General features: G+C 39.3%; 1 protein-coding gene across 14 annotated transcripts in view; it reads left to right on the forward strand.

Annotated features, from left to right (window-relative positions):
• Positions 1 to 24,434, forward strand: part of UNC13A (unc-13 homolog A) — a 359,756-nt gene that overhangs the window by 160,383 nt on the left and 174,939 nt on the right. For all 14 annotated transcript variants that reach the window (XM_073595327.1, XM_073595322.1, XM_073595338.1 and 11 more), the window contains 7 exons: positions 1,434 to 1,575; positions 1,915 to 2,084; positions 3,289 to 3,404; positions 3,523 to 3,686; positions 14,427 to 14,577; positions 18,204 to 18,272; positions 21,936 to 22,025. In XM_073595327.1, the coding sequence (XP_073451428.1) occupies positions 1,434 to 1,575; positions 1,915 to 2,084; positions 3,289 to 3,404; positions 3,523 to 3,686; positions 14,427 to 14,577; positions 18,204 to 18,272; positions 21,936 to 22,025 (902 nt within the window). The remainder of the gene's footprint in view (positions 1 to 1,433; positions 1,576 to 1,914; positions 2,085 to 3,288; positions 3,405 to 3,522; positions 3,687 to 14,426; positions 14,578 to 18,203; positions 18,273 to 21,935; positions 22,026 to 24,434) is intronic.

Here is a 24,434-nt window from a genome sequence, read left to right on the forward strand (position 1 = left end):
GAGTAAAATAAGTATTTGATCCCCAAGCAAAACATAACTTAGTACTTGGTGGAGAAACCCTTGTTGGCAAGCACAAAAGTAAGACCTTTCTTGTAGTTGGTTACCAGATTTGCACACATCTCAGGAGGGATTTTGGTCCACGCTTCTTTACAGATCTTCTCTAAATCCTTAAGGTTTCCTGGCTGTCGCTTGGCAACTGAAAGTTTCTGCTCCCTCCATAAATTTTTTCAAATTAGGATTAAGGTCTGGAGACTGGCTAGGCCACTCCATGACTTTAATGTGTTAAGGTTAAGATTATGACCTACAGTATATGAAAATGTACATGTTGATTGGATGCCATTTTGAAGAGAAATGCACCTCCAGTTAAAATTCTTAGAAGGGAGTGATCCATACTACCTTTGATAAGGGCAAGGAGGATTTTTCTTTTCCACCACAGAAATGTTAACGGCAAACTGAACTTAAGGTACTTACTCTTTCTTTGTTATATCATCATCTTAAATTCATGACCATACCAACAACAATAACAAAAAATGACAAATGTTAGAAGGCAATTCACTAAATCATATTGCTTGAGGTATTTTAATTTCCATTCCATTTCAAAAGTTGCTAAAATTAATTTGCTTTAATGCTAACAATATTATATTAGTTTCATTTTTCCTTGGCTGTAGACTTTATTATAACAAGAGTAAACATTACCGACCCTAAAAAGAAGTCATATTAATACATGGTTTTAAGATGCCATAGATCTCAGGGAGGTCCACGAGTAACATCGTTTATTTTAACTAAATTAGATGCTCATTTGAAAAGAAAAATCATTCCACAGAAACATTGGTTAGTCTTTTTTTTAAGTGTATGTAAACCCTAACAATGAGCTCTCATTTTTTTAAATCTTTTTTTTTTCTGTTAAAATTGAAAGCATTTTGTAAAATCTGTTTGACAAGTGCAAACTAATTCCTGCTGATCCTGCCAGAAATATTGTCAGCTGATAAATTCTTGTGTTCTCTTCCTGTGGTGAACTCTTATCACTTAGTGTTGCCCTCAGCTTTCTCTGTGGCCTAAGAACACTTCCCTCTTTCTTATGAAGTAGAGGAGAGGGTGAGGTGTTTTGGCTTGTCCTAGGCTTGTCTAGGCTGACTCTGCTGCTCCTTTCTAGATACAATAACATGAGTGAGTGTTGTCACCCAAAGACAGGAAGTATGTTACTGTGAGGATCTCCAGGAAAAGATGAAAAGGGGAAAAAAACTGAAAAATGTATTACATTTTTGTTCTTGAGTTTAGATATGCTTTAAGATTGAAGCTAGGAAGGTTATTTAGAATAGGGCTAGCCACATGAAAGATATTTTTGTTCTCCAAACATATCTAAGGTGTAACGTAAACTGCTAAGCATATTTAACCAAATTGAAATAGATTTCATTTTGCTTGGTGTATTACAGTGGTATGTGCACAAGGTCTACAAGCCAAGGACAAGACAGGTTCCAGTGACCCCTATGTTACAGTACAGGTTGGGAAAACAAAGAAAAGAACTAAAACTATCTATGGAAACCTTAATCCAGTCTGGGAGGAGAATTTTCATTTGTAAGTTTACAACTTAATTAAAGCATATGTGACACATTTGACAGAATACATAGAAGATCTCTTTCTTTCATTACTCAGGTAAAATATATGCCATGTGGTAATCTGAAGATCTAGCATTGTCACTTGGAAGGAAGAATTTTTGTCTGTAAAACACAATGATGGTGTGCAAAGTACAATAATTCAATGCAAGCAATCAGATTGGATTTTTTATCAATTTAGATAATTCAAAAGAGTAAAATATTCTTTTCATTGAATTCCTATGTTTTACTGCTGTTACATATTCCTTTATTTCATTGTGGTTTGTTTGGTTGGTAGCATAACAATATTTTTAATTTTCAGCGAGTGTCACAACTCTTCAGATCGAATCAAAGTCCGTGTATGGGATGAGGATGATGACATAAAATCAAGAGTGAAACAGAGGTTTAAGCGTGAGTCTGACGATTTCTTGGGCCAAACCATCATTGAAGTCCGAACCCTGAGTGGAGAGATGGATGTATGGTACAATCTAGGTAATAACATACTGTTAAATTAAAATACAAATGGCTGCATTTTTATATGAATGAACAATTTTGAAATGCAAAGTAAATGCTCCACAAAGGTTTTGTCCTAAAAAAAGTGAAGCCTAGACAACATTATGCTTCCATTTGCTTCAGACTGCAAACTGCCAATTTTACACATTTCAGTTTGAACCACAGAATTTCTTCTCCAGTTTGCAGAGGAAAGCTGTATGCCTGCAGAGAAGGAATTGCCACCTTCTGCTCAGGTACTGCTGCAGCTATGTTTCAAGGGTCAGTAATCCCAAAGTTGATAGTTCATTTATTGGTAAATAATAGAGAAAACCTAGCAGCATCGTTTTGTCTCCCGGGGACTAAGCCTCGGTTCACACCAGAGGCGGCACGACTTGCAGGTCGCCTCACCGAGGCGACCTGCACACGACTGCCGGGGCGACTTGCAAAACGACTTCTGTATAGAAGTCTATGCAAGTCGCCCCAAGTCGCCCCCAAAGTCGTACAGGAACCTTTTTCTAAGTCGGAGCGACTTGCGTCGCTCCGATTAGAACGGTTCCATTGTACTGAACGGGACGCTACTTGTCAGGCGACCTAGGTCGCCTGACAAGTCGTCCCTGTGTGAACTGAGCCTTAGTGGTAAGATCATTCTGCTTGAGTTCCCTCACCTGCCAGGACACCTGTATTGAGTTCAAGAGTTCCTGCACATGTATTGACATGTAGGGGTTGAGTTAATAAAATGGGAGAGTGCAAAATCTGGTGCAGCTGTGCATGGTAGCCAATCTGCTTCTAACTAGCTTCTAGCAGAGCTGCGCCAGATTTTGCACTCTACAGTTTTAGTAAATCAATCCCCTTTTCTAAAATTTAGAGTGCATAGTGGCTCTAACTCTTATCTAGAATCATAACAGTTTGTAAAGCTGGTGCAGATTGTAATTTGAAACATTTTTTATCAAAAGCATATGGAACTGTTTATTTATAGCTTCTGGGTGTGAGTTCAATATTGTTTGGATTGACATGCCTTATTAATGAATGTATGTATTCTTATGGTTTAAGAAATGATTCAACCACTGGGAATTTTGTTACATCTGACACACATATACATAAACAAAGTAAAGCAGAGTGTTTGCAGTAACCATAAAGAATTGAATATGTGCTTTATATTTATCTAAGGGTACAAAATTCCTGATAAAATGACTTTTTTTTACAGATAAGCGTACAGATAAGTCTGCTGTATCTGGAGCAATTCGACTACACATCAGTGTGGAGATCAAAGGAGAGGAGAAGGTGGCACCATATCATGTACAATACACCTGTTTGCACGAGGTTCGTAAGAAAGGGATACTGTTCCATTTCTTAACTTTTGAACTAATCTCATTAATACTGATGATATAACATGTTATAGATTGCAATTTATAATGTATTTTTCTGTTTCCAACTCTAGAACCTGTTTCACTACCTAACAGATGTACAGAATAATGGGGTTGTAAAAATTCCAGATGCCAAAGGGGATGATGCTTGGAAGGTTTACTTTGATGAGACTGCCCAGGAAATTGTGGATGAGTTTGCAATGCGATACGGGGTGGAGTCCATATACCAGGCTATGACGTGAGAAACTGTGATTGTTAAGTTAAACATGGGCAAACAGACATTCAATAGATTATATATATTTGTTAGTTATAAAGATTAAAAAGAATATCACAGTCCCTACAGTACTTTACAAGGGAAAGTTCCACAATGGATTCTATAATGTTCTGTGTGTTTCACATTTAGCGACTAGATTTGGGAGACATATTTGCGGCATCAGTACAAACAAATGGCAACCATTGGAACCTATAACTGGCCTTTGCAGCAAGAAGTGCATGGAAGGGCGACGCACATCAAAAAACAACAAAGAAAATTTCCCAGCTCACTTACCAACTAGTTTGCAACAAACCGAATTGTCCTGTCTAAAAGTTAAAACTAGGGGTTATTTGCTGCATCAGACTGTACACTCAATATGTAACAGCAACTTAACTGACTCCTGCAGAATTCTTAAAGTTACTCCGCCTCTATTTAAATAAACATAAATTTAACTAAATAAATTAGGATATTGCAAAAAAACGGAATTAATACCTGCCTCCTGCATTGTAAAACTCTGGTTCTTTGAAGACCCAGTCATTAGTGAAAAATGTTTAGCATTTGATATTTCCAGGAGTGTAAGTGTAAGATACTGGTGCCTCCATTGCCACTGTAGAACCCAGCAGTGACATAGCGATGGCAGAATGAACCACAGAGTGCAGCAGGGGACCAGGCATCTGACACACTCGGTACTCTCAAATGCAGAGTATTTTTTATAGAGCTTAGATTTAGATGCATTACAGGTGAGTGCATTTGCTCACCTGATCATTGAATCTTTTACAGTAAACATTAAAGTGTAACTAAAGGCAAAACAAGTTTTTACTTAGTTTTGGAGTGGGGAGGGATTAGAACACCTGACAGATTTAAAAGGGGGTCTAATGTCTTAAATTTTTTTACCTTAAAGTATTCCCTGCATTAGGGTAAAACACACTCCAATAGTAGTTTCCTCCCTTTCTCTAAATTTTTACCAGACTCTCTCGATCCAGTTCTGTCCTATCTGCAACACCACACTCCTCTATCCTCCACTCACAGAAAACACAGGCAAACGCAAGAGCCATTGTCTCCTGCCGCTGTCAGTAAAATCCTGTGAGGAGAGAGCAGGGGGCATGTCTGCATGGGTACCCCCTCAGCAGCTGGCTTGCTGAGGGGGCACTCGTAATAAGAAGGGGCAAAGAGCGTCAGAGGAAAACTCCAGAAGAGGAGGTAAGGGACTTTTCTGTACAATACCTTTGCACAATACCTTTGCACAGGTAAGTATAACATCTTTTTTATTTTAATAAAAACGAGCCTTTACATTCACTTTATTTGCTGTATATGGCCCTCTCTATGTGTCTTGTTTACCATTACCACTGAAAGTGAAATAAAATCCCAAATAATTGTTGTCACTAGAACAGGAATAAAAGAGAAGACTAATTCTGGAAACCCTGGTTAAATTTTCCCAATGGGATACAGATGGCAAAAATAAAACTGACAGTGTTTATAACACTCCCTTCTTCTATCCAAAATGAAATGCAGACATTTCTCATGTGCTGTAAATTCTCCTGTCTTTTTCTCCAGCTTCATATTAGGGACATCATTTTTGTTCCACTGTTTGCTTTAAGAGGACCTGTGAGGACAGGAGCAACATGTTGTTTAACCACTTACAGACCGGAAGATTTGACTGCTTAATGACCAGGCCATTTTTTGCAATACAGCACTGCGTCACTTTAATTGGCAATTGCGCGGTCATGCGATGCTGTACCCAAACAAAATTGATGTTTTTTTTCCCACAAATAGAGCTTTCTTTTGGTGGTATTTGATCACCTCTGCGGTTTTTATTTGTTGCGCTATAAACAAAAAAAGAGCAACAATTTTGAAAGAAAAAACAATATTTTTTACTTTTGCTGCAATAAATATCCCCAACATTTTTTTTTAGAAATCACATTTCTTCATCAGTTTTGGCAAATATATATTCTTCTACATATTATTGGTAAAAAAAAATCGCAATAAGCATATATTGATTGGTTTGTGCAAAAGTTATAGCGTCTACAAACTATGGGATAGATTTATGGCATTTTTATTATTTTTTTTTTTTTTAATAGCAGTGATCAGCGATTTTTAGCGGTACTGCGATATTGCAGCTGACAGATTGGACACTTTTGACACATTTTTGGGACCACTGACATATATACATAATTACATAGTTACATAGTAGGTGAGGTTGAAAAAAGACACAAGTCCATCAAGTCCAACCTATGTGTGTGATTATATGTCAGTATTACATTGTATATCCCTGTATGTTGCGGTCGTTCAGGTGCTTATCTAATAGTTTCTTGAAACTATCGATGCCCCCCGCTGAGATCACCACCTGTGGAAGTGAATTCCACATCCTTGCAGCTCTTACAGTAAAGAACCCTCTACGTAGTTTAAGGTTAAACCTTTTCTTCTAATTTTAATGAGTGGCCACAAGTCTTGTTAAACTCCCTTCCTTTCTCCTATTTGTAAATTGAAATCATATCCCCTCTCAAGCGTCTCTTCTCCAGAGAGAAGATCAGTGCTCGCAAACTTTCCTTATAACTAATATCCTCCAGACCCCTTATTAGCTTTGTTGCCCTTGTTTGTACTCGCTCCATTTCCAGTACATCCTTCCTGAGGACTGGTCATCTACTAGGACCCCCAGGTCCTTTTCCATCCTAGATTTCCCCAGAGGTTCTCCCCCAGTGTATAGATTGCATTCATATTTTTGCCACCCAAATGCATTATTTTACATTTTTCTACATTGAACCTCATTTGCCATGTAGTTGCCCACCCCATTAATTTGTTCAGATCTTTTTGCAAGGTGTCCACATCCTGTGGAGAAGTTATTGCCCTGCTTAGCTTCGTATCGTCCGCAAATACAGAGATTGAACTGTTTACCCCATCCTCCAGGTCGTTTATGAACAAATTAAACAGGACTGGTCCCAGCACAGAACCTGGGGGGACCCCACTACCCACCCCTGACCATTCTGAGTACTCCCCATTTATCACTACCCTCTGAACTCGCCCTTGTAGCCAGTTTTCAATCCATGTACTCACCCTATGGTCCATACCAACGGACCTTATTTTGTACAGTAAACGTTTATGGGGAACTGTGTCAAATGCTTTTGCAAAATGCAGATACACCACGTCTACGGGCCTTCCTTTATCTAGATGGCAACTCACCTCCTCATAGAAGGTTAATAGAATGGTTTGGCAAGAATGATTCTTCATGAATCCATGCTGATTACTGCTAATGATACCGTTCTCATTAATAAAATCTTGTATATGGTCCCTTATCATCCCCTCCAAGAGTTTACATACTACTGATGTTAGGCTAACTGGTCTGTAATTCCCAGGGATGTATTTTGGGCCCTTTTTAAATATTGGTGCTTTTCTCCAATCAGCTGGTACCATTCCAGTCAGTAGACTGTCAGTAAAAATTAGGAACAATGGTCTGGCAATTACTTGACTGAGTTCCCTAAGTACCCTCGGGTGCAAGCCATCTGGTCCCGGTGATTTATTAATGTTAAGTTTCCCAAGTCTAATTTTAATTCTGTCCTCTGTTAACTATGAAGGTGCTTCCTGTGATGTGTCATGAGGATAAACACTGCAGTTTTGGTTACTGAAGCCCTTGATTCCCTCATGAAGAATAAATTCAATACCTTCGCCATCCCCCCATCCTTTGTAACCAGATGTCCTTCCTCTTTCTTTATGGGGCCAATATGGTCTGTCCTCCCTTTTTTACTGTTAACATACTTAAAGAATTTCTTGGGATTTTTTTTGCTCTCTTCTGCAATGTGTCTTTCATGTTCTATCTTATCCTTGAAAAAGTCACGTGACCGTGACGCAACGCGTGGGAGGAGCCAAGGACGCTCTGTGCAGACAGGCACTATCACACAGTGTACTGCAGCGATTCTGCTCCTGTCTGAGGCGGCTGACTGCTATAGAGAAACCTGCATATGCCTTATCATTATAGGGCGCACGTGAGTGGATTAGATTGAAGTTTGCCTGTGTACCTTTGGTATCATAACCATTGCACAATGATCGTTTTTTTCTCTTATCTGCTTTGTCAATGAGATCTGTTTGTGATCATCACATCTGATGAGAACAGAAGCAAAAGAAACATTGTTGCTAAAAGTATCAATGAGCACCTTAATTTAGCAAGGGTGTGCATTTTTCTAATAACTTTGCTAGTGGGACCTGATCAAAGCTCTATGTCAATCGGATTATACATTTCATAGATTGAACTCTTTGAATACATTCCTATATATTTTTTATGTGGATTTTTATACATTTGGTGTCACTATTTCTTTATAATTTTCACATATTTTTTTGCTGGATTTTTTAGGGATTTTTTACTCACTGTTGGATTTATTTGAGCATTTTCTAGGAGCTTATTAATATTTATTCGTCTTTTTTGTGAAGCGCTTCAAATATTATAATTTATTCTTTTTTAAGTGATTCTGAAAACACTCCTTTTTGATAGCAGCCTCACTTGGTTTTATGTGTATTTATCAGTTATTTAGCATCACAGTGCTTTGTGTTTTATATATCCATGTTCTATCTTAGCCATCCTTATTGCACCCTTACATTTCTTGTTGCATTCTTTATAAAGTCTGAATGCTGATGATGTTCGCTCAACCTTGTATTTTTTGAAGGCCTTCTCCTTTGCTTTTATATGCATTTTTACATTGGGGTTAAGCCATCCAGGACTTTTGTTTGCTCTTTTAAATTTATTACGCAATGGGATGCATTGGCTAATGCCCTTATTTAATATGCTCTTAAAGCAAACCATCTCTCCTCCGTGTTCTTTGTTACTAAGATTTTATCCCAGTTCATGCCTTTCTAGCAAGGTTTGTGTTTTAGGGAAGTTGGCTCTTTTGGAATTCAGTGTCTTTGTATTCCCCTTATGTTTCCTATTTGTGTGATTTATACTGAAGCCAATTGACCCCTGATCGCTGTTACCTAAATTGCCCCGTATTTCCACATCCGTGACCAGGTCTGTATTGTTAGTAATCAGTAGATCCAGTAAAGCTTTATTTTTAGTTGGTGCGTCTACCATCTGACCCATGAAATTTTCCTGCAAGACATTTAGGAACTGACGAGCCTTATATGAATGTGTGGTTCCCTCCGCCCAGTCTATGTCTGGATAATTAAAATCCCCCATTATGATAACACTTCCCATCCTTGCTGCTAATCCAAATTGTGATAGGAGATCTGTCTCCCCTTCCTCCCTCAGGTTAGGGGGCCTATAGCATACTCCCAGTATTATTTTCCCTTTAGCTTCATCCCTTTGGAGCTCTACCCATAAGGATTCCACCTCCTCCCTAGCTGCCTTAGTGATGCCATGTCTCACATTCACTTGTACATTATTCTTGATATATAGGCATACCCCTCCCCCTTTTTTACCCTCTCTATCCTAGCAATAAAAGGTATACCCTTGAATTGTTGCCAGCCAATCATGAGAGCTGTTGAACAAGGTCTCTGAAATTCGCACAAAATACAAATCCTCCTTGTACAACAGTATCTCTAGTTCACCCATTTTGTCCGCCAGGCTCCTGGCATTGGTGAACATGCCACGCAGTTTAGACTAGTCGCATATTATCCTCTTATTGGGTGTTATGAGATTGCAACTAGGACTTGCTACTATACTTACCTTGGGTTTATGTGCTTTGGTCAACCTACCACTAATGCCCCCAATACCCCCGCGCTGGCTATCTCTACTTCTGGACCCTCCCCCCATCGCCTAGTTTAAAAACCCCTCTAACTTTTTGGCCATCTTCATTCCCAGCTGATCTGTACCCTCCTCATTTAGGTGCAGTCCATCCCTTCTATAGTACTGGTTATGGACTGAGAAGTCGGCCCAGTCCTCAGGAACCCAAACCCCTCCTTACTACAGCAGTTCTTCAGCCACTTGTTTACTTCCCTAATCTCCCTCTGCCTTTCTGGTGTGGCTCGATGTACCGGTAGTATTCCTGAGAATACTGCCTTAGAAGTCCTTTTCCTCAATTTAGCTCCCAAGTCCCTAAAATTGTTCTTTAGGACACTCCATCTGCCTCTGACTTTGTCATTGGTGCCAAAGTGCACCATGACAGCCGGGTCTTTCCCAGCCCTTCCCAATAATCTGTCCACCAGATCCGTGATGTGCCGTCTAAAAATGCTATAAAAATGCACTGATTACTGTATAAATGTCACTGGCAGGGAAGGGGATAACACTAGGGGGCAATCAAGGGGTTAAATGTGTTCCCTCATTTGTTTTTTTCACTGTGAGGGGATGGAACTGACTAGAGGAGGAGACATATCGTTGTTACTAGCTAGTAGGAGCAAACGATCTGTCTCTCCTCTCAGAACAGGGATTTGTGTGTTTACACTCACACGTCCCTGTTCTGGTTCTCGTGCCCGCGATCGCGCGTGGCCGGTTGTCATCGTGACTGCCGGTGACACGCATCGGCTCCCCTGCCATGCAACAGGTGCGCACCTCCAGAGGTGCGCGTGCCTGCTAAAGGCATTTAAAGTGCCGATGTACAGCTACGACGGTTCACGGTATAATATAATAATGACGGCAGCTGTCTGGCAAGTGGTTAAACCTATTTTATTCCTCTCCTAGTGGTTGTATACCAATATGTCAGCCACTTCCTTTGAATTGTTCTCACTCATAGGGCAGCCCATTTAAATTATTTGGATTGAGCCCTAGTGTTTTTATGTACTTCCTCCTGGAGACAAGACACGTGTTGCTGTTTGTTGCATCCAACTTTAAATTCATCATCTAACAATAAATAAGACCCTTAGGCCCCTTTCACATGGGGCAGATTCTATTCCGATCAGCAGTGGATCAGCTCACAGATCCCCGCTGATCAAAGCAGCTGATTTCTGCAGAGCGGACACAGACAGAGCCCGTTCTGCTGTATGAGCAGCTGGGAGTAAACGGACTCCGCTGTCCGTTTACACCAGACTTTCTCTGATCTGCTCCACCTAAATGGAAGAGGACAGAGCCTCCCCCCCCTTTTTAGTATTCCCAATCGGAACCAGAGGTCTGTTTACACTCGCCTGTCCATAGGGATGAATGGACCTCCTGATTAGGTTCGCCTGAAAGACTGACAGGCACACCTGATCAGCATGCCCATGTGAAAGGGGTCTTACTGTCTCCCAATGTAACATTATCATATACAGTAAACCTGCTGCGATGCCACCTAGTATTCACAACAGTGTTTTACAGACTCATGTTTATATAATCTATAATTATAGTTGTGTTAAGGTATGCATCCTGTATAATAAATCTGTTCACTATCCTTTATTTATCCCCTTCAATTCCTGAACTCAGGTTTCCCGCTTAGTGTGTCTACTATTAATGATTTAAGAAGAGATTGACAAGAGTAACTCATGTGTGCTGAAATGTTTGTATCTTTATCATAGAATACATAACAAAGGACTTGTATTCAGAGACCATGGGTTATATGCAGGCTACCTTTATGTGACAGGTGCTTGCTAGTGTCTTTAGGCACAGTAAGTTAATATAAGCCCCTGATTGAAAGCTTATTTTAGCAAGTTTGGAAGGCTGCAGCATATTTAATTTGACTAGAATAATTAGGTAAATAAGTTATAAGGAGGTTTCGCAGTAGTAGTAGGTAAACATTGAAGTGTTATAAACTGCATGTTCCATCTTGTGACATAAGTTAAAAATATACAGTAATTACATGCTTCAAGGTCACAATTTGTGACGATCGTAATAAAACCCCAAAAGGGTTAAGAAGCTGTGTAAAATCTACCTAAAAACAGAATTCAGTGATTTATAAATCATTGATTTATAAATCATTATAAATGTGTAACTGAGAAAACTATCACATACTGTAAATAATGTAGTTTTGAAATTGATGGCAGCAACATGTCTTAAAAAAGTTGGCAAAGTAAGTGGTACTAACAAGGAAGAGCTGGAAGAACATTTTGCAACTAATTAGGTTAATTGGCAACAGGTCAGTAACATGATTGGGTATAAAAAGGGCATCTTAGAGAGTCAGAGTGTCTCAGTAAAGATGGGCAGAGGTTCATCAATCTGTGAAAAGCTGTGTCTAAAAATTGTTGAACAATTTCAGAATAATGTTTCTCAGCATAAAATTGCAAGGACTTAATATAATATATATCAGCATAATATCATAAAAAGATTTGAAGAATATGGAAAAATCTCTGTGTGCAAGGGACAAGGCGATATTGGTTGCCCGTGATTTTCAGGCCCTCAGACGGCTCTGCATTGCATACAGTTACATAGTTACATAGTTAGTCAGGTTGAAGAAAGACACAAGTCCATCTAGTTCAACAAATAAAAGGGAGAGAAAAAAAATCATTCAATCCCATATACATAATCCCATGTACACATTCCTATACCCACAGCTAAATCATGATTCAATTTGCTCCATCCTGATCTCCCAAGAGGCAATCGATATTCCCTTGATCAACTTTACCTGTAAATGTTAGTATCCAGTTAAATTTTGTACATTTAGGAAAGAATCCAGCTACTGAGCTAGTCAGAACCACCTCTGGAGGGAGTCTATTCCACATTTTCACAGCTCTTACTGTGAAGAAACCTTTCCTTATTTGGAGATTAAAACTCTTTTCCTCCAGACGTAAAGAGTGCCCCCTTGTCCTCTGTGATGACCTAAAAGTGAATGACTCAACACCAACTTTACTATATGGACCACTTATGTATTTGTACATGTTGATCATATCCCTCCTTAATCTCCTATTCTGAAGAGAGAATAAATTCAGTACCTCTAATCTTTCCTCATAGCTGAGCTCCTCCATGCCTCTTATCAGTTTGGTTGCTCTTCTCTGCACTTTCTTCAGTTCCCCGATATCCTTTTTGTGAACTGGTTCTCAAAACTGAACTGCATATTCCACATGAGGTCTTACTAATGATTTGTATAGGGGCAAAATTATATCTCTCTCTATGGAGTCTATACCATTCTTAATACAAGAAAGTACTTTGCTCGCTTTGGAAACCGCAGCTTGGGATTGCATGCTATTATTAATTATTATTATTATTTTTATGACCTACCAAAACACCCAGATCCTTCTCCACCATTGATTCTCCCACTTGTACTCCCCTTAGTATGTATGATGCATGCATATTCTTAACCCCCAAGTACATAACTTTACATTTATCAACATTAAACCTCATTTGCCACATAGTTGCCCAATTAAACAGTGCATTGAGGTTGGCTTGTAAATTGGAGACATCTTATAAGCCATATTAGCCATATGTGGGGAACTGTGTCAAACGCTTTTGCAAAACCCAAGTATACCACGTCCACAGCCACCCCTCTGTCCAAGGTTTTACCTAGCTCCTCATAAAAATAAATCAAATCGGTCTGACAACTTCTATCTTTCATGAACCCATGCTCTCTGTTGCTTAAAATATATTTTTTCCAGAAAAAAACTCATCTATGTGGTCTTTTATTAAGCTCTCCAGTATCTCCCCAACTATAGAAGTTAAACTAACAGGTCTATAGTTACTTGGTAAAGACTTTGGTAAATATAGGCACCACATTGGCCTTACACCAATCCAGTGGTACCATTCCAGTCATTAAAGAGTCCCTAAAAATTAGAAACAATGGCTTTGAAATGACAGAGCTCAATTCTTTTAGTATCCGTGGGTGTATGCCATCTGGTCCAGGTGCTTTATCCACATTTATTCTGTCTAAATATTTCTGGACCATATTAATTTTAGGCCATTGTGGTTCATTGGGGGCTTTGCCAATACCATATCAATTATGGAGATGAGCTCCCCCATGCTTCTTTGTATACACAGAACCGAAGAAGGTATTTAATAAAATTGCCTTCTCTTTGTCTCCAGTCACCCACTCTAGCATTAAAAACAGGCATGATTCTGTGATGAACATCACTGCATGGGCTCAGGATTACTTCCAATAATCACTGTCTGTGAACACAGTTTGCCGTGCCACCTTAAAATGCAAATTAAAGCTCTCATGCAAAGAAGAAGCCATATCTGAACATGATTCAGAAACGCTGCCATCTTCTCTGGGCCAAAGCTCATTTAAAATTGTCTATTGCAAAGTGGAAAACTGTTCTGTGGGCAGACTAATTGAAATTCGACTTGCTTTTTTGGCACCCTTGGGTGCCACGTCCTCTGAACTAAAGAAGAAAGAGACCTTCTGGCTTGTTATCAGCGCTCAGTTCAAAAGCCTGCATCTCTGATGGTATGGGGGTGCATTAGTGCGTATGTAATGGACAGCTTGCACCTTTGGAAAGACACCAGCAATGCTAAAGAATTTATCCAGGTTTTGGAGCAGCATATGCTCAGGCAAGAATGGGACAACATTCCTCTCCCAAAACTCTGGCCTACTCCTTTCCCAGATGTTTACATAGTGTTTTTAAACAAAAAGGGGATGCTACATAGTGGTAAACATGGCCCTGTCTCAACTTTTTTAGATTTGGTGTTGTACTTTGTCAGCTTTTCGTGTCCTGTTTCAACTTTTTTGAGATGTGTTGCTCCCATTAATTTTAAAATGACCTTATTTTTTCCTTAAAATGGTAAAAATCTCAGTTTTAACATGTGTTATGTTTTCTATTTTCTATTGTGAATAAAATATGGGTTTTTGAGATTTGAAAATCATTGCATTCTGGTTTTTATGTAGATTTTACACAGTGTCCCGACTTTTTTTGGAATTGGGGTTGTAAAAGGCAATTATCATTTACTTCTGAGTTCTTGTTTTACAGACATTTTGCCTGCCTATCTTCCAAATATATGTGTCCTGGAGTACCAGCTGTTATGAGCACACTTCTTGCCAATATCAATGCCTACTACGCCCACACAACTGCATCAACCAATGTGTCTGCCTCTGATCGCTTCTCTGCCTCAAACTTTGGGGTAAGATATTTATCTGCTATTCCGTAGTATGATAAAACAGGCATTATTTTGCTTTATTACTTCAACCTGCAAATTAGTTACAAACGTGAGCACTACTGTTGGTTCTTGCTGTCTAGACTTGTGCCCTCTGTATTTATACAAGCAAAAGAGAACACTGAGCAAGAGCTTTGAGGCATAGGCCGCACACAACCTTATGATGATGTTGTTGATAGCTGCAACAATTTTCCAAATAGAACTGTTTATTGAATAAAAGATACAATGCAAGGGGTATACAATTCGTATCTGGTGCCAGTAGAATTTCAGATCCAAATTACAGAAACCTTCCAAGTACAGACTATCCAACATACAACTGGAAGAATATGATCACAGGAACCATATGACAGATGATAATCTCAGGACTAAATATAGAGCAGATGATAAATAAACACCCCATACCCAGCGTAATAAGGCAGCCCCAAACAACCGCCAAACTGTCACACCAATTAGAGTCAAGGAAAATCAATATACAATAAAAAGAAAAGGAGGTAGACAGTGAGGGGGAAAAGGGAGGCAGAAGGGGAAGAGGGTGGGGGAGGAGGAGAAGGAGGAAGGAAAAGAAGGGGTGAGAAGGAGGGAGAAGAGACAGGAAGGGTAGAGAGGGTGGGGAGGGAAGGAGAGGAAGAAGAAGGGGGAGAATAAAGAAGTAAGGAAAGAAGGGGAGGGGACGGAAAAGTAAGGATAGAGAAAAGAAACCATGGGGACAGGGTGAAGGGGGGGGGGGGGGAGGTGCAACATTAGAGATTAGAAGATCTGTGTGACATGAGCTCATCATCTGTTCTGGTAAGAGATGCCACAGCTTCACTAGAGCCCCAAGAATCTATCCAAGCAGACCATATTTTATCAAACTTTCTTGGACAGTTTCTGTTAATATAAGTAAGCTTATACAGTGGTAAGACAGAATTTAGTGTTGAGTGCCAGGCAGCAACTGTCAGTGGGGCAGTAGACTGTCAACGGTGCAGTTTCTTCCTGCGCACATAAAAAGTGGTATAACAGCCAAACAACGTCCCAAAGTCAAGTCATCAAAAATATTCAATAAAAGCCTCTTCGGGTCCAACTCGAGGGCTAAAGAGACTAGCCAATACTGCCACCCAGAATGAGAGAGGAGAAGACCAGACCATATGCAAAAAGGTTGCCTCAGGCATACCACATTGGGGGTAAAAGGAGGATGCAGAGGGATAAATAACTGCTACTCGTTGAGTGGTATAATAGGCCCTATGTAAAAATTTAAGTCAAATGAAATTATCTCCAGCTGAGGTCAGTGTGGTGACATATGAACTCAGACGGTCCTCATCCATCAAGTCGGGGAGATTAGCCTGCCATTTTTGACATACGTTAGTAACCTTAGTAGCATAAACCAAAGACAGTTGGGTGGAAAGGGAGGATTACGGTCTATTCTAAACTTGGGACATCAATAAATGCTCCATCGGATCAGATTCCAGCTTAATAGAGACTGAGAACTGGTTACAGTAGACATGGCGTAATTGCAAGTACCGAAAAAACATCTAGTTGGGAAGATTAAAAACAGCTCTAAGGTCCAGGAACAAAGGCAGTTTACCATCAGCAATAATATGTTTCAATCCCACCATCTGGTTTGTCCCTCGGTGGAAAAAACAACCATCTAACAGTGACTATAATTGTTGTCCAGTAGTACGTTTGAAAATTTGGCAGGGACAGCCCACCCTGGAAGCGGAGTAACTGGAGAGTAATCAAATCATCACCCCAAGATATTTAAACTCATCTAACCAGTGCAAAGGGGTAGTCGTAGGTGGTTTAGGCTGGGGTTGGGTGAAGCGGGAACAACAGGGACTTTCCCCAATTAGTCCTAATCCCGGAGTTTGAGCCAAAGGTGTCTATAATCCTTAAAGCTGCAACATTTTAGAGGTGATCAGTGGAGGAGAAGATTGATAAATTTGCTAGTGGTAAGTGATATAGGGCTTGTTCAGACATACGACAGCCCTTGCCTGTATGAACAAGCCTATACAGAGGATTTGAATTAGGCAGTTCAGCTAATAACTCAGAGGTGTTATACTTAAAAACAGTTGAAAATCCACCATTTTCGGAATCAAGAGTCAATAGAATTACAGCAGAAATTATATAGTAAGTCTGTGTAAAAATGTAATAGAAGGTGAACGTGTCAGGTTCAGAAGTCTGATGAGGAAAAAAAAATGGAAAATCAAAAGCTTTTAGTGCACAGAGAATGCTATGATTTAATTGGTATTTCAGAATCTTAGCTGGATTGTTCACGTGATCAGGATGTTAATACTCATTGTTGTACTGTGTTTTGGAGAGATAAGGTAAACGGAAAAATTGGTGGTGTCTGTGTAAGAAGAGACCTAAAAGTCGAAGACAATTTTATTAATGGCATGTGTTATGGTATAATCAGTGTAGTTACACGTGGGTGTGCATACTGAGTTAATTATTTAACTATGTTTAGGCACCCCAGTGCAACCAGGAGGTAGAGACTCAGAAAATAAAAGAGGGCTTGCCAAAGAACTACATACAAGGCTATCTACTAAAAAAACAGTATCAGAAGCGATAGCCAGCATTGAGTTATGAAAGCCTAAATTTGTCAAATACTTTTATTTAGGGTCTATTCACACTAGGCAGCAGAAAAAATGTTAGAACTGATGGCAGAAAAAAACAGCATAAAAAACATTCCTATTGAGCATATTGCACATGAGTTTAGGCAGAATTACACGCATTTGCGTTTATAAGCATTTTTCCCCAAAACCCTAGAAAAACTGTATACTTAAAAACGTTTAGGCACGTCAAGCATTTTTTCTTCCCAAAAGCTCCTCTCCAAAATGCATTTGTCATGTTTGTTTGTTTTTTTCAACCTGTAAACCCTCTATAAATATGTCTGTGAACTCCCAAATGTGCATGAACACATAGGCTAACATAGAGTTGCTTCTACGGGCTGAAAGAAAAAATGCCAAATGCTTGTACAGACAGCATTTTTTATGCCCAGTGTGCATGAATCCTTAATGAGGAAGTTATGACTTAGACAAAGGGGTGGATGTGGATATAGAATACCTGGACTTTGCTAAAGTGCTTGACTTGATTCCCTACAGATTGCTATTGTATAAGTTAAGGTATATAGGTTCAATTAATGATTTATGCTCTGAATGCTGTTATTGATGTACCATGTTTTTGGACTGTTACTTTTAGGTCACTAACTCACATCACAGTCAATATTTGGTATTAGTCCAAATGTGGGCAATGTAGTATAGTAGAAACACTTTTTTCTTGTTTTAGAACTTGACAGATTATGTATCTATGGGATTTACAGTACATTCTGCAGATCCTTGCAATAAAACCTTTAGTGAAATGAAAAAAGAAAGTTGACAGTAAAAATTAGCAAATAACTTGTGCATTATGATTTTGTGAATTGACATTTATGTGATGATTTATGTTAATGTACATTCTTTTTTCAAATTCTTTAATTATAGACATCAGTCCCCAACAAATCAAAACAATATAATGAGACATACAGTATATAACAAAGAGTTAATGTACATTTTTATGTTATTTAAATGTATGCCATAATTACAGTAAGATTAAGTGGTCTCTTCGTTTTGCCTTTTTAGAAGGAGAGATTTGTAAAGCTGCTAGATCAACTGCACAACTCCCTGCGTATTGATCTTTCCATGTACCGGGTAAGAAAATAGTACCTTCCTTCAGATTTATTTTCGTAAAAGTGTGATCTGTTTTTCTATGCTGCAGATTTAATATACCCGTATATACTCGAGTATAAGCCGAGTTTTTCAGCACATTTTTTTGTGCTGAAAGTGCCCCCCTCGGCTTATACTCGAGTCAAGCGCTTTTCTGCAGCAAAAAATTTCATTTTCTGAACCGAATTTGGGGCCCCATATCTCGGGGCCACTTGGTCTTAGGAACCCCAAATTTGGTGTGCAAACCCAGTGGAACTAGTACCACAACATATCCAAAGCTGGGGTTCCGAGCACCAAGTGGCCCTGAGACACGGGGCCCAAAAATCGGTTCCGAAAATTCATTCTCTGCTGCAAAAAAATGCTTGACATTTTCTGAACTGATTTTGGGGCCCCGTATCTCAGGGCTACTTGGTGCTAGGAACCCCAGCTTTCGATATATTGTGATGCTAGTTCCACTGGGTTAGTACACCAAATCTGGGGTTCCTAGCACTAAGTGGCCCCGAGATATGGGGCTCCAAAGTTGGTCAACTGTGTCCATCTGCAGCAATGTCATTTTGGGAACCTTTGGGTCCAGAGACCCCAAATTTTGGCTGCAGCTAGGGGGCATCTAGGAACCCTTAACTACCGAGTTTGGGGGACCTATGGCTGCAAATGGGCACAGTGAGGCTGCAAATGGGCATTGTTGACCCTCTTTTCCACTTACAGTAGCTGCGCATTTCTCACCCTAGGCTTATACTCGAGTCAAAACGTTTTCCCAGTTTTTTGTGGTAAAATTAGGTACCTCGGCTTATATTCGGGTCGACTTATACTCGAGTATATACGGTAGGCTCCTGCTATGGTGGCATTAGTGTGTGCTCGCTGCTGAAGCCGTGCTCTGTTTGTCTATTGACACATAGAGTGCGGCTTGGCCCTGCTCCTTCCTCACTGGTTGTAATTGACAGCAGTGGGAGCCAAGCCTGCTGTCTCTGAGTCTATGAGAAATAAGAGAGCCGCCGTTCTTTTGCACATTGCTAGATTGAGATTGGACTCAGGTAAGTATTAGGCAGGGCTGAGGGGGGGAGCTGCATGCAGAAGTTTTTTTTTTTTTACCGTAATGCAGAGAATGCATTAAGGTAAAAAACCTTCAGCCTTTAGAACCACCTTAAGCAACTGTCTGCTTACGTCTTCAATACTCTCTAAGTCACAGATCTTAAAAGCTTGCAATAAATGAAGTTGCTGTAAAATCTTGTGCCAGGTGGAAAAACTCTGAATATATAAAAAACAGAGGTCAGCATTGCAGCAGTGGCATCCTTCACATTAATTCCATAAGGTACAAAAAATGCAGTGCTAAATATATTTAAACAGCCAGTAATAATGACATTATTGACAATAATGACATAACATAGTGCACAGTGCAAAATGAAAAAATATAAGTGGCATAACGTAATTTATTAAATAGTCCAAAATTGTGAAAAAAGACATACGTTCATGTTCAATGGTGATTATGAAATAGAAATCCAAAAGTTGACTTAAGGAGTCACCACGATGAGTGCATCCACCACTCAGAAGAGGAGATTGAATACGCTTACCATAAGACAGCTTTAACCAAGCATGTAGTAATGATGGTCGAGATGGTAGTCACAGGAATGATATCCAAGGGTAGACCGCAAGGTTCTCCACACCAGCCGGGCCACTTGTCAAATTATAAACTCCGACATCTATAAAAAACAAGAGACCTCTGCATAGTGTAAAACCATTTGGCCACGGATTTTATTAAAAGGTACAAAACTTACATAGATACCGGAATAATGGGCATCAATAAAAACATCTCCTTGTAGCGATCACATTGGAAGAAGAAAAAAGGGGCGCAATGTCATGACTGATGAGTCTGCTCCATGTCATTGCGCCCCTTTTTTCTTCTTCCAATGTGATCACTACAAGGAGATGTTTTTATTGGTGCCCATTTTTCCTGTATCTGTGTAAGTTTTGTACCTTTTAATAAAATCCATGGCGGTTTTACACTATGCAGAGGTCTCTTGTTTATTATAGATGTCGGCGTTTATAATTTGATAAGTGGCCCGACTGGTGTGGAGAACCTTGCGGTCTACCCTTGGATATCATTCCTGTGACTACCATCCCGACCATCATTACTACATGCTTGGTTAAAGCTGCCTTATGGTAAGCGTATTCAATCTCCTCTTCTGGGTGGTGGATGCACTCGGTGTGGTGACAAGTAATTTCTCATAACCATTTCACATTAATTTCATGACAGTTTTTAAGCATAGTGAATACTGGTCATTGTCATTTTCAAAGTGAAGTAAGAAGCTGGCTGCACTGTTTAACAAGAAAACTGTGTTGGCTGTGCACAGGTCAATATCCTGTAGATGTGACAAAGATATATTGAATGACAAAAAAAACATTTTACATCAAGCATGTAAACATGATTAGGGCACATTGAAGAATAAGCAGACAGTGAATAGGGATTGCAAGGATCGATCCTATCATATCCTATCCTATTATTTTCTAATTTATTATTTATAATTCATCTATCCTATTTTATATTAAAGCCACTGTATGTGCCACTTTCACATGGGGAACTCAGCTTCTAGTTTAGTGACATACCACTCCCAGCACACCTGTATATTACATATGTCTGCTATATCCTGCCGTCAGCCCACGCACCTCACTTGCCTGTATCCATAGTAGTAGTAAGAGCAAATCTTACAGTAGTACCCATACTAATTTGAATGGAGGATCATACTACAAAAGAGATGTAATGTAAAGGTCTATCTATTTATTTAATATGGGTACTTATATAGCGCCAACATCAGTCCCTTCCCCTCAAGGAGCTCACAATATAAGATCCCTGACTCACATTCATATATATATATATATACACACACATATTAGGGCCAGTCTGGACAGGAGCCATTTAACCAGCATGTAATTGGAGTGTGGGAGGAAACCCACGCAGGCACAGTGAGAACATGCAAACTCAGGTAGTGTCATGGCTGGGATTCAAACCGACGACCCTAGTGCTGCTAGGCAGAAGTGCTAACCACTTAGCCGCTGTGTTGCCCTATTTTCAAGATTATTGCTTTATAGTATAAGTGTGGTCCTTTCTGTGCCTAGCCATCCAGCCCTTAAAATCAGAGCACTTTTTAACAATGCAAATTTCTTATTTTAAATTGTCCTGGAATGCTGAAGGCTGTTTTCCATATCTGTCTTTAAGTTTTCAAAACAGTTGATGGATATCCAAAGGGGAAATGGCTTTGTTGGGACACAAAATACGTCACTTGTGAATAAGTGAATTCACTTTCGAATAATGCCTCATGTTGGTTAAGTTATGGTTGTGTTTATAACTTGGAGCTAAGCCTTGCTTCCTCCTACTTGCTTTATATGGTATGCATAGTTTTCATAATGGAATCATATTATAAGAAATAAGTAGGGACACAATCTACTTTTATGTAAAACTCTATACCCAAGCAATTATATTTCAGACATACAAGCAGAATGTAACTATCAAATCTTTCTGCTTAGAAGGTTCTAAGAAGCTTTGTAACTGGTGTACTACTTCTTAAATAAAACAGATGAAATTTGCAGATTATACAAATCGTTAGTACATGCTTTAACCTTTTTCTTTCTCTGTTTTTTTGTTTGTTTTGGCAGAACAACTTTCCTGCTAGCAGCCCAGAACGACTTCAAGATTTAAAATCCACTGTTGATCTACTAACCAGTATTACATTTTTCAGAATGAAGGTGAACACAATTATTTGGAATAATAATACATTTAATCAAATTATTTATTATGACATAAGCCTCTTACGTGGCTCATTAACATATTAATTTGCTCTCAGATGTCAGAAGTGTTTTCAAAGTACTGTGTTCTTGATGTTTGTCTACAACATTAAACTTCTATAATGGACCCAATAAGCAAGAAAATATTTAAAAAAATTAAATGTGTTGCCAAACAGGCTCTCTCCCAACCCTTCCTGAACAAAATGCTTGTATATTATTGCATTTTTAGTCTACTATGGTTTGTAGCGTCAGCCATTTAGGGTCCATCAGTTTTACATATATTATATGTAAATTCAATCACTAAAACTTCAAACAAGCTTTAACTAATTATGTATCTTTGTACCTCTTTCAACAGCAGATTGGCGGCCCTTTATTTATCCAGTGCTGTTTATGAACAACACTGGATAAATTGCCGTTTATGAACAGCACTGGATAAATAGCCGTTGGGCAGCCAATTCACCAGGTGGATCATTAGACAGCTGGGTACACAGAGAGACAGTACACAGCTGATCCGAAGAGCTGGGTACCCTGTGATCATGGTCATTGGTTATGAAAACAATCACATGGTACTGTTTACAGTGCTGATCCCCCCTTCCCCTTACAACAGTGGAAGGAGAAAGATCAGTACTTGCCCTTACCACAGGGGCAGGTAAGAGATCAGTACTTATAAATGCGCACAGAATGATTGGATCAGGGACCTTTGTTTTTTTAACCCTTTCAGGCTCCCTTCCTACATATAATAGCTCCAATGCTGTTTCCATGTGACCTGTATATGAACCTCTCACCTTCCTTTCCCTGCTCAACTGAATATTGACCCCTTTATCTCCATCCTTGCTCTAGATCTGAGGGGAAGCTTCAAAATGAGGGGGAGCTCTGCTGATTTCTATCATCCAATCATGTGCAAGCACAATGCTGTTTTTTATTCTCATTGTATGTGATTGTGTATTTTTTGCAAAGTAAAGCTTTACCTCATTTTTGGAGCAAGTGCACTTGTAGTGCACAGTAAATCTGCCTTTAGTAGATCCACCCCCTTGTGTTTAACCCCCTCAATATTGGCATGTTACTTCATTTCCAAAACATTGTGCCAAAAAATTGGCACAATGGGGATGTTTTCTAAAAAAGAGATCATTTCAGTGGTTTTCATGCTATTCTGCTATTTTTTTTTTTTTTTAGCAGAAAACAAGGGAAACAGGTTTTAATTTTTTAACATTTTCAGTCTTTTTTCCTTTTATAGTAAAAAAAAACACAAAAAAACTAGCAGTTATTAAATAAAGCTCTATCGAAAGAAAGCTCTATCTGTCTAAAAAAAAATTATATAAAACTAATTTGGATACTGCGTTGCATGCCTGAGTAATTGTTGGTCAAACAATCACTGCACTGAAAATTGGCTTGGTAATTAAGGGTTAAAGTAATATCAAACGTAATTTTCAGTTTGTTTAAATCTGCAGCTTTCATTAAAATAATATCTGGTGATCTTGCCATGAAGGTCCATGTGCAGGTACTGTTATAAGGTGACAACACTCTGATCCCTTCTCAGTTCCCTGGTGTTGTCACCCTGTCACTGGGTTATATTCCACTATTGTCACCATTAAGAAATGACATTACAGTTGTTGGAGTGTATTCGTGTAGAAAGGAAACGTCTACAAAGAGAAATAGTGGTATTTTATGTTAAAAAAAAAATAGTTTCTGTGGTTTAGCAAACATACTGGACTCTGGGGGAATCTAGGATGGAAAAGGACCTGGGGGTCCTAGTAGATGATAGGCTCAGCAATGGCAGGCATTGCCAAGCTGCTGCTAACAAAGCAGACAGAATATTGGCATGCATTAAAAGGGGGATCAACTCCAGAGATAAAACGATAATTCTCCCGCTCTACAAGACTCTGGTCCGGCCGCACCTAGAGTATGCGGTCCAGTTCTGGGCACCAGTCCTCAGGAAGGATGTACTGGAAATGGAGCGAGTACAAAGAAGGGCAACAAAGCTAATAAAGGGTCTGGAGGATCTTAGCTATGAGGAAAGGTTGCGAGCACTGAACTTATTCTCTCTGGAGAAGAGACGCTTGAGAGGGGATATGATTTCAATTTACAAATACCGGACTGGTGACCCCACAATAGGGATAAAACTTTTTCGCAGAAGAGAGTTTACCAAGACTCGTGGCCACTCATTAAAATTAGAAGAAAAGAGGTTTAACCTTAAACTACGTAGAGGGTTCTTTACTGTAAGAGCGGCAAGGATGTGGAATTCCCTTCCACAGGCGGTGGTCTCAGTGGGGAGCATTGATAGCTTCAAAAAACTATTAGATAATCACCTGAATGACCACAACATACAGGGATATACAATGCAATACTGACACATAATCACACACATAGGTT

This window comes from Aquarana catesbeiana, linkage group LG01, assembly GCF_042186555.1.
Source record: "Aquarana catesbeiana isolate 2022-GZ linkage group LG01, ASM4218655v1, whole genome shotgun sequence".
NCBI classification, from domain to species: domain Eukaryota; kingdom Metazoa; phylum Chordata; class Amphibia; order Anura; family Ranidae; genus Aquarana; species Aquarana catesbeiana.